An 11,494-nucleotide genomic window follows, 5' to 3' on the forward strand; every position below is an offset into this window, starting at 1 on the left:
GCTTATACAGGTATGATCTACTAAGACTTATTGATAACTACGGTATATTATATGATTACTTAATGAGATGGACGTTCTGTCTATTCGACTGGAGCCCGCAGCCCGAGTGAAGGACACAGCAGAGCCTTTCTATTGTTGCTACTGTCTTTTTCACCTCTGTTGAAGCCCATTTCAGTTTCTACAAACACACCATTTCTTTTCAAATGCTTATTTTGACTTTCATTCGATATAACTTCCATAGAACGTCCACATGATAAAAGGCGGTTGAATTAGAGTCACGAGAAAGAAAGAAAATGCAGCTTTAGACGAGCGTGTTGTTTCGGGCTCACGTGCACGGATGCCCGTCGCTGACAGATCAGTGGACTGGAGATGGCACAGGCAGCGTTGCCCATTTTTTAAAATCAGTCTAGAAAAGAATATAGCAACCCATGTTCCTGGTTATCATGAGAAACACACTCAGTCCTAAGCCCCCTTTTGCCTTTGAACCTTTTTCCTTTCCTTCAAATCCATCAGTCTCTATTCGCACTATGCGCTACAGAACTATGCTGCAAGAGTAGATCCATTTTAAAGGGCTCCGTCATTATTCTTTTCTCTTTTTCCCCTCTACTACATAAACACGCAACCATTGCATGAGGCTGTGTGAGATTTTAAAAAGTGCATTTTTCTATCCCTTTAACATCACTGTTCTGTCTTCATTTGTGCGCACTTCATCCTGATGGTCACCTCTCGATTGTCAGACACTTCACATTCAACCAAAATCACAGAGTATGACCAAATCATATTTGATTTGCGAAATCAAATGCCAGCGACCAACACATGCCAAGCCCTCCTGGTCTAATCCGAGAGGAACTTTCTGAATTCATTACAAGTAAAGTGGAACCACATAAACACACGTTTGCGTGCATAATAAACCGAACAAAAAGCAAAAGAAAAAAAAACACATTTAACTGCTGACATACTGAGGAGGTATCAGCCTTGCCCCTTTGTACAGCCTTGAGACTGTTATGTTATAATCACTAATTCTAATATATAAGTGTATGTGTCATTATTCTTCAACTTTGTTACTTTTTGCAGTTTGCAAGACAGAGAGAATGCTGAGTGCCTCGTATTTATTCATTTTGGTTCTCAAATTGATTTAAAAGCCAACCCTAGATCAAACACCCCACACGGGCAGGCTAAGAGGAGACAAATAACCTTGAAAATTAAAAAAAGCGATCCCCATCCTTCGGCCCTCCACACAATCAGCCCTTCCCTCTTCACCCTGAAATGGCATGCACTGTTTTGTCTCTCTCTCCCAGTCGCCCCTTTTGGACCAGTCGAAAAGGGAAAAATGGGGTTTCTACGGTGTCATTTCCAGAAAACTGTTTTTTTTTTGAGACCGGATGAGATTTTTGTTTCCAGCATGTTTGTTTAGCCTGCTCAATCTGGTGTCAGTTTGTGAATTTCTCCCTCTTGTCTCTCTTATCCAGCAACACAAGGCTACGTGAGACATGGAGAGCAGTGTAAAATAAACGCTAGCTTTTAACTCTCAGTGGATACTGAAATGTCCCGAGTTTATGAATGATATAAAAGAAACTCTCTGCTACTGTATGTTTTATACTTCGCACCCAGTGGCATCATCATGTTGTGACATCATTGCATGCCCGAGCATGCTCTTTCTTACTCTTTGGTTTATGAGGTTGTTTCAAAGTTAATGTGGAGAAAATAATGAAATGTTTGAAATTAAAGAGCTTGGTGTGGTTATTACTGAAAGTAATTTCATCTACAGCCCATACTACAGCCAGTACAGACTACATGTTGAGCAGGAAGTCTAAAAGCTATCTGCCCTGCACTTTATGTCAAACTCATTTTACATGGTTTTACACATACAGCCCTCTTTGGCCTTATGTGAAGTGGACCAGTGCAACGTCCCTTTCTGTCAGTATATAAGAAAAAGAAGTGCAACTTTCCCATGTGGTAAAGAAAGACTGCTGTAATATATGAACGCAATCTGTCAACATGACTCTTTGGACTTAAATTGGAAGGACTAAATGTGTAAAATATAGAAATATATCACTTAATTGTTTTGGTGTCGTATCAATGGCCATAGGGAGGCCTTTAACTGTAGGAAAAGCTCTAAAACTTGTGAAAATACAGTTAAAAGTCTAACATGTCCACATTTTCCGAAGCCATCCATTGAGCCAGATTGGAGTCTTTGCTGGCCCAAATCTGGCCCCCGGGCCTTATGTTTGACGCCCCATTACTAAAATTCCAGTTCCTCCAGTGGCCACCTATAGACAATCCCCATAGACATGAATGTTAAAATGCCCAACTTTACAGCAGAAAAAAACATGTTTAGAGTCTAGAACAGTGTCAGTCTATAGAGTTCATATCCTCATCAATGCCAACTGCGTGTGGGGCAATTTAAGGATAACTCACCTCTTTAAAGAATATTACAGCTGTAACCTTTGGCATGGCTGCTCTGACAAGTTGGTGTATTTTGTCTGACTACTAAAAGACCAACACGTTCTCCTTAATGCCATGTTATGCACAAAGTGTCCTCTGGTGTTGTTGTCCTGATGCAACTGCTGCAGCATTATTGTCTGCCATGAGAAGTCTTCTCCATTTCTGAGCCCACGGTTGGACCTTAGAGGTGAAGCAGTGAATTAAGCTGCAGGTATAAAAGCCTTATATAAGCCTTTGGTTTAAATTTGATTGGGAGACACTTTTATTTTTTCACTTTTACTTACTACTTTGCTACGGCTGGGGAAACCTGCAGTCAGATGAGACTGAAGTAGTCACACAGATGAGTGACGAAACATTTCTCCCACTTAAAACACTCCAGATGAACAGAATCTGCTTTTTGAGGTACTACTTTAACTTTGCTCATCTGTTAGCAAGAGCTTTGTTAGGCTTAGCCATTAAAAGGTAAGTGGTTAAGTTTAAGAGAAGACCAGATTCTAGTGTAAAATGCACTGTCATACAACAGTAACACTTTTGAAAGTGTCAAATTGAAACAGCCAAATTTGTCATGCCCTGGGGATGCAAATGGGCTGAAAAGACACTGAAGAATCAGTGTTACAGTTTATTGATTGAGTTTTAAGCTTTTGTATTTTTATATTTTTTTCTAGTTAATATTAACATTCCATTAATATGACAGTAAGTAATGCTAGTTGGGTTAGTTAGCTAGCTAGTCTGATAACCTCCCAACTCAACCCGCTCATCCAAATGTGGTGAAAGAAAAATGCAACCAAATTCCATAGTTCAAAGCTGTAGGAGCACAGGTGGTGATATTTATTATACAATTGGTGAAATATAATGGAAAACCCAGCATTTAACAGAACCATTAGCCTATACGGCTATCCAGTTTGCTATCACTGTATTGGATCAGTTAAAGTAAAAAGGTCATATGATAATGGTGGGTGATATAATAAAAAGTTTTTAAAACAATGATTTTGAATAATAATGAGCTCAAAGTCAGTACAAAAAATGTTAAGTCTAAAGCTCCAGCAACACTTATCTTTATGTGGAGCAAGTTTTTGTTTTGTATTTGGCCCAAATGAAGCTTATGCAGCCTATTTATTTAATTTAATTTAATTTAATTTAATTTTACTTATTCAGTTTTTTTAATTACATTTTGCTATGAAAATGTTAAATAACTGATTAATTGAAACAGGGAATAGTCTGTGAAAATACATTATATAAGGCACAAACAGTTTGTGTTGTTCTAACAGACTTGAACGTTAATAATTGGTGTGTCCACTTTGAGGCTTCACCACAGTCTGAACCTGAAACCTCTCCAGTTATTTCTTTTAGTTGTCTTCAGGAATATTTCTCCAGTCTTTCTGATGTACATTCGAAGCATTCGTATTTGGATGCTGGTCGACTCTTGTCAGGAACCCCCCCAAAACAACCAAATTCCATAGCTCAAGGCTTCAAAGCTCCCACACCGCTTCCACGGTGTTGAAGGACGGGTGGCTGAAATGACACAGTCTCCATCATGTTTTATAGAAGGTGGAGACAGTCATACCTCTCTCCTGACCTCCTCTAAACAATGTAATGATTTAAATTAAAAGTTGGATTCCTCACTCCACAAAACCTATTGCCAACAATTTCCAGTCCAGTTCTTATATAATGTGGCATAACTCACTCTTTTCTTGCCACTTCACTTCCTTCAGATTGCTTCCTGACAGCCATGCTTCCAGTGAGCCGCCTATATCCAAAGAAACAGTTTGAAAAGTGCTTAAGGAAGCTGAAGCCCATGTTAAAAAGTCTGCCACCTTTGAACTAAAATACATGATCTTTTTCAGTTTTGATAAAAGGACACTATGGGCTCAAAATGTGGTCATAAATATTTTGTACTTGTAAATCAGTTTCGTATGTGTAAAAAGAATTTGTGTGTGCGTAACAAAGATTTGTGCGTGTAAAAAAGATTTGTATGTGTAAAAAGAATTTGTGTGTGCGTAACAAAGATTTGTGCGTGTAAAAAAGATTTGTATGTGTAAAAAGAATTTGTGTGTGTTTAAAAAAGAATTTGTGTGTGTGTAAAAAAGATTTGTGCGTGGACTTAGCCAAAAAAAACCCCTGCAAGTTACAAGTACGAATTTTGACCCTATTTTTCTTCCTTTCATTTGATTGGTCAATGTCATGTCAATCACAAATGTAACAATCCAATCAGAGAACAGATGGGTTTGGCTGTCAGAGGGGCGCTTTTTTGAACTGCTGGTCCTTGAAGGGTGATACAGTTTGAAGCTGGAGGATCTCTATATAAATATCCGATAGCAGCTAGGTCCTCTAACTTTCAGTAGCTGTTGAAAGGAAAAAGTTGTGGTATATCAGTGGTTAGAAATACTATTATTACTTTAGGATTAGTTTAACACAAAGTCAGGGCTGACCCGGGACCATTGCTGTGAGTCACAGTGCGCAGCATAAAAGTCATTTCACATCGGACGCAGGATGTGCTGCTAATGCTAACTGCTAACTAAAAGCAAAGGATCCAGAATTTGTTGCTGGCTGCTGGGCTCTGTGGGTTTTTGCAGCAGCTCTACCTGTACTAGATGCACCTGCTCCTTGTCGTTTCTATCTCTGACTTTATGTCCTCTACAAGAGTTTCTGTTTTTCTTGCTAGTTCTTCAAATGTTAAATAAAAACATGTATGCTAATTCATAACGAAGAAAGCTTTGTAATGAAGACTGTCATTTCCAAAACACTGCCCGCCCCCACCCCGCGGTCCGCAGCGCTGTTGAAAAGGCTGTGGAAGTCCCTGTATTAAACACGTAGACCTGTGACACAAAAATCACCAAACTCGGACGACCACAGACTGTTTTCCTTCGTGGTGATGAAGGAAAACGCTGGGTTGGCATGAAAACAGGCATTTATTCCCTTCAAAGACCTGCAGTTCAAAAAAAGTGCCCCTCCGACAGCCAAACCCATCTGTTCTCTGATTGGATTGTTACATTTGTGATTGACATGACATTCACCAATCAGATGAAAGGAAGAAAAATGGGGTCAAAATTCGTATTTGTAACTTGCAGGGTTTTTTTTTGTCTAAGTCCACACACAAATCTTTTTTACACATACAAATCTTTTTTACGCACACACAAATTTTTTTTTACACATACAAATCCTGATTTACAAGTACAAAATATTTATGACCACATTTTGAGCCCATAGGACACAGAAGGTGATAATTCTGTGCTGCATGCGGATCTCACCATGATGCCGAGGAACCCATTAAACTCATCGTTATAACAATGTTTATCTTCCTCTTTGGTGGTAATAAAGAGCATATTTTACTAAATAAACAGAATGCTTCTCCCATCTGTCTATTTATCTATCCAGACAGACAGGTTTTTCCCCCACGTTAGAAATAAAACTGTGGATTCTAATTTTTAAAAATACTTGAGAAAATGTAGAATGTAAAAAAAGGAAGGCTGCCTCTCGCTTCCTGTGACACACAGAAACATGTTCTTCCTGTTGGTGAGTGAACAATATCAACAATGTTGAAAAATATGAATACATTGTTATTAAAATTGTTGCCTTTAATATTGATTTTGGGCAACGGTGCTTTTTTGGGGAAGACATTAAGTGAAATGAGCTTTATATTAGACAAAAGTATCGCTGCTGAGAATTTCACCTAACTTGTGCGGTTTTGTCTGTCGGTTGAAAACGATGGTATCAGTTGAGACTGTGGGGGTTCATGGTGTACACGACAGAGCTGATGAGACAGAGTACACAGTTGAAACACTCCCCCTACTGTCAAAACGAGGAAGTAGACTTTCTGATACGTTAACAACACCTTTTAGCTTTGTGGTGGATTGTAAACTCTTCCAACAATCAGCGAGAGTTATTTTATCTCCACCGGAGCTCGTTTTGGTTCCTCGGTGCTTCTCTAACATAGTATCGCAGTAACAGCGACGACAGCTCGCTGCGTGGCGGTTTCCGGTGTCCGTCCGTCTGCTAGAGGATGGCGTCCGGCTTCAACCGCATCCCTACCACCGCTGGTCCTCCGAGTCCAGAAAACACCGACGGTTTTCGACCAGAGGCCGAAGACGGCCGTGAAAAGCAATGCTAAGCAGCTCAAGTAAGTTATCGTGAATTCATTTTTTTCTGAATGCGATTTTTTTTCTTTGCAAACGTGCGAGACTCCGCTGCAGGAGGCGGATTTCCTCCCGCAGCTTCGGGGAGGCCTAGTTTGATATGGGTCCTGCATACAGTGAAGGTTCATATCAAATGTTAGACCAGTATAAACGCTATTGTGGCCTGTCATGAAGCGGCATTTTGAAGCCAAAAAATATAGCTTAAAGCCCGTGGTACTTGAGTCGCTTTTGCAATGTTTGACTTACGACACGATATGCAGTTTATGACCAAGAATTATGGGAAGTTAGAGTGGTTTTCTAGTGAAAGAAAACCGGTATTATTTGCTAAGGAAGTCCAGTTGTTTAGTGTCGTTAGCTGTTACTAGTGGTTAGCTGTTAGCTTTCGCAATTGACAAGCTAACGTCGGGTAGCAAGCTACTCCCTGGAACCGAGGGGAAAAAATAATGAAATACGTTGTAAGAAAGCGTTTATTTTCAGGACCAAGTAGACAAAACCTTGACTCGTAAACCACTTGCATTTAAAACATACTTGTAATTGGAAAAACTCGTCTGTTAATTTCCCGAGTTACGTTTCAGGAATTAGACCGAACCAAATAATTGTGGTTATGGTAATGCTCAAAGCTAGCTTAGCTGAGGGTTTTAGGGTTTTCTGGAGAAGTACATACATGCACTCTACATCTGCATTAGCTAACTAAATGTACGAAGTACTTTGACTTCTGTCTCTAGTATAAGTATGGGTCAAGTTTTAGGCCTCAAATTTGGGGTATTTTTCAGTTTTTCCTCACCACAGTCTAAACCTGAAATTCAGGCAGGTTTGTATTACTTTCTTGTAGCCAATAGTAAGTTTTGTAAATTGTTGTCGATATTGAGTGTTACATACTGTGGTAACTGCATGCTTTAATATTTTACACTCCCTTTTGTGTGTTCGCTGGCCAATCATACTTAAATCTATGTTCTTCTATCCAAACAGGTTTTCTCTCCTAGTCTCAGAGGACACGTGTAAACAGAGATACTGCACTGAGCTCTTGTCAGTGAGCTCATTTCCATTTTTGAAAACCACATCCACCATTCTCTCAGTTTGGGACTGAAATTCCCCTGTCATCTCCCGAGTGCTGAGCCCTTGCATGCGAAGTGGAAGATGACGGAGGCGTGGCAACAGCAACAGCATGCAGTGGCTCCACCCTCTGTTGTGCACACGCTTCCCCAAGGGACTGACAACCCTCTGGGTTGCGCTGTGTATGGAGTCGTCCTGCAGCCAGACACCTCCCTGCAGCAGCCCCAGCATGGCCAGCAGCATGCTGTTCAAGCTCAGCAGCCTTCGCTGCAGGTAGGGGGCGAGAGAGGGCACAAGTGCGGAGCCTGTGGCCACGACATATCTCACCTGGCCAACCCCCATGAGCACCAGTGTATGGTAACTCAAGACAGATCCTTCCAGTGCACGCAGTGCATGAAGATCTTCAGTCAGGCGACAGACCTTTTAGAGCATCAGTGTGTGCAGGTGGAACAGAAGCCTTTTGTGTGTGGTGTATGTAAGATGGGTTTCTCATTACTCACCTCCTTGGCTCAGCATCACAACTCACATGGCAACGGAAACAATCCAATGAAATGTTCCATCTGTGAGAAAACCTACCGGCCGGGTTCTGGGAACGCAACCCCCACCTCGTCAGCTGCCAACCCTCAGCAGCCCTCCACCGGGGAGACATCCGGTGGAGGCGCAGCAATCAGTGCCTCGTCTCCTCCTGCATTTGAGGCTTCTGCACCAGACAGGCCATATAAGTGCTCCGTGTGCCACAAGTCCTTTCGCCATTTGTCAGAGTTGACACGTCACGAAAGAATACACACTGGCGAAAAGCCATACAAATGTGACACGTGCGATAAAAGCTTCAGTCAGTCTTCACACCTGGCACACCACCAGCGTACGCACAGCTCAGAGAGACCATATAAATGTGCTGTATGCGAGAAGAGCTTTAAACACCGCTCCCACCTCGTGCGGCACATGTACGCTCATTCAGGCGAGCACCTTTTCAAGTGCAATTTGTGCGAGATGCACTTTAAGGAGTCATCCGAGCTTCTGCATCATCAATGCCAGCCAGAAGGCGAGAGGCCTTTCCGCTGTGGGTCATGTGGAAAGAGCTTTAAGCGGCCGTCTGACCTGCGACAACACGAGCGCACCCACTCTGAGGAGCGACCTTTCCAGTGCGAGGAGTGCCAGATGAGCTTCAAACAGCAGTATGCCCTCGTTCGCCACCGTCGCACTCACAAGAACCCAGCTGACCGCCCTTTCAAGTGCAACCTCTGTGATAAGGGCTTTCTCCAGCCATCCCACCTGCTGTACCACCAGCAGGTTCATGGCATGGAAAGCCTCTTTAAGTGCGCCTCCTGCCAGAAGTCGTTCAGTCAGTCGGGAGAACTTTTGCGGCACAAATGCGGCGGCGAAGTGGAGAAACCCTACAAGTGCGATGTGTGCGGCAAAGGTTACAAAAAGAATTCAACGCTGCAGCGCCACCAGAACTCTCACTGCACAGAGAAGCCGCTAAAGTGCTCGCTATGCGACAAGCGTTTCGTGTCATCCTCAGAGTTCGTCCAGCACCGCTGTGACCCGACTCGAGAGAAGCCGCTCAAATGCCCCGACTGTGAAAAGCGCTTCAGGTATTCGTCCGAGTTGCAACGCCATCGCCGCGTTCACACGGGGGAGAAGCCCTTCAAATGCGCAAACTGCGACAAGAGCTTCAAGCAGCGTGAGCACCTGGCCAAGCACCAGAGTGTGCACTCGCGTGAGACGCAGTTTAAGTGCGTGTGGTGTGGCGAGCGTTTTGTTGACCTCACAGCCCTGCAGGAGCACACGGTCCAGCACACCGCAGAGGGCGAGAGTTTTCCTGAAGCTCCCTGCATCCCGTGAGCTGAGCTGCTGCCAAGCCCTGGGCAGGAAATGTGCCAGCCTCCACTTGCTCATTTGTATTTTAGAACATGCCCCCATTAACTATGAGTTTTAGCATCAGTAATGTTAAGACTTGATCAGTAATGTTAAGACTTGATTCATCCTCTGAGTAAAAGGTAAATCGCCAGAGGGGGTTAGGCTCCCTCTTCTCCTTTCCTTTTTTTTTTTTTTTAATGCAAGAGAAAGATGTGTAATGTCAAACGTGGAAAGATCTTGATTTTGTTTAATACTGTGTGGAACCTTATCCTGTGGTTGCATGTGGTCGTCTGTTTTGTATCCGTTTGATTCTGTTAAGAAAGATGGCAGGAAAGTCCCGATAGTTGTTTCCAGTACATGTGTAGGCTCCTCTGCAATCCGTGTGCCTTCATTTTCTGTTGTTTGTTTTTTCTGTTTTCTTTTCGTTAATTTTTTTTTAAAATCAATCAATCATTTTGTGGTGTTTAATTTTATGTCCAGTATAGCGCAAAGAAAAGTCCTCCCTTCCAGCAGTTGGCTTGAGCTGCAGTATCTTTTCACATGCTAGGTCTTAGGTAGTATCATCTGTTTGTGCATGAATATTTATCACACTTTAATATCACTGTTGTATTATAGGTTTGATTTATTTAGAAAAACATCCAAGAAGAAGGAAAAAAATACAAGTGGATTGTGAAAATGTATAGCCAGTGTCCTATGAAATGTGTGTTGTTGCATCTTTGTATTAAAACAGATGACATGTAGGTAACTAACCTATACCTATTATGTCATACGAACACTTGACATGTGCAATAGAACATGCACAATGTAATATTTATGACTACTGATTAATGGCATAGTCTACTCTGTTATATTATAGATTGTGTGTATACGCTATGTAAACATTGAGAACTGTATAGTGCTTACGTTACCTGCTTTTCTATTTACTATGAATGAGCTTGCTGTATTTTGCAAGCACCTTAGTTCCATTTCCAGAAGGATGTTTAACCCAACAGGACTTCAAAGCATTATGTTGCTCACTTGCCACAAATTAGCTGCATTAGTTACTGTATGATAGATCTAACAAAAGTATTATTATTTTTATTGTTATTATTATTATTATTATTATTTTTTTTTTTTTTCAAGAATTGGCCTTGTAATGTTTTCATGGGATTGTAGCCTCCCCTTGGTCCAGATCAGATGTTCAGCAGATTAATATGACTAGCCTCAAAGTTGCCACTTATGTGTTGGTTTGTACCAGGGATAAAGTTTAAAAAAAAAAAAGTGTGTGTACCTTTAGTTTACTGTGTGGATTTCTATATTCTGTACAATCTTTGCAGTATATTTAAAAGAAGGATTTGGGGGTTTAAAAGATCACAAACTGGGATTAGCAATGGGAAAGTGAGATCGATGGATTGTGTGCCATGGTTAAAAGATCCTGGTGAGTCTGCTTCACGATGCAGTATGGGGTTAGCAATTGTAATGGAGCACTGATTTACACATATGGATATCAAATATAGGCTCCTGTTCATACTGTATACAGACAATTAAAATAAACCACCCTTATGACAGTTAAAGTGTACAGTGTTTTCATCAGCTGTATTATCAGGAGAATGAATGGATGATGATGATGAACGTTAAAGAGGATAGACATCAGGGATGGTGTGACCTTTCAAGCCAACCATACATAAGGCAGGTTAACGTACATTCTACTTATAATCAGAATTAATTGAATAAATACGGCAGCGTTTGGCGTTTGAAAGGAGGTTAAGTGCTCAGAGTAGAAAAGCGCTATAAGAACCAGTCCATTTACCATAAAACTGAATCATAATATTCCAGCTCCAATGTAAACTGAATTTGCTTTGTACTGTCAAGTTTGCGTTGATGGGTGTACGTGGACATCGAGGTGAGTTTTTAGGGACAAAGGTGCAACTGTTACTAATTTATAATTGACCTGCTATTAAGACAGGAAAGCCTTTACAGTAGCTCACTGAAAAGAGATATATCCCATTACATTCCTCAGATTA

The 11,494-nt window shown here is 41.4% G+C and overlaps 1 protein-coding gene across 1 annotated transcript; it reads left to right on the forward strand.

The window, feature by feature from the left end:
* Window positions 1-6,256: 6,256 nt before the first annotated feature.
* On the forward strand, window positions 6,257-11,031 carry znf319a (zinc finger protein 319a). Its single transcript, XM_085358320.1, has 2 exons — window positions 6,257-6,562; window positions 7,548-11,031. Exon 2 carries the CDS (start codon window positions 7,716-7,718, stop codon window positions 9,474-9,476), a length of 1,761 nt encoding a protein of 586 aa, XP_085214446.1. The 5' UTR covers window positions 6,257-6,562; window positions 7,548-7,715; the 3' UTR covers window positions 9,477-11,031.
* The last annotated feature ends 463 nt before the right edge of the window (window positions 11,032-11,494 follow it).

The sequence above is a fragment of the Diplotaxodon limnothrissa genome, linkage group LG1 (genome assembly GCF_057381915.1).
Source record: "Diplotaxodon limnothrissa isolate DT_005_m linkage group LG1, D_limnothrissa_male_GT1.1, whole genome shotgun sequence".
Classification (NCBI taxonomy): domain Eukaryota; kingdom Metazoa; phylum Chordata; class Actinopteri; order Cichliformes; family Cichlidae; genus Diplotaxodon; species Diplotaxodon limnothrissa.

Excerpts from the sequence above, each read along its gene's own strand:
- znf319a (XM_085358320.1), top strand. The coding sequence starts at position 7,716 with ATGACGGAGGCGTGGCAACAGCAACAGCATGCAGTGGCTCCACCCTCT.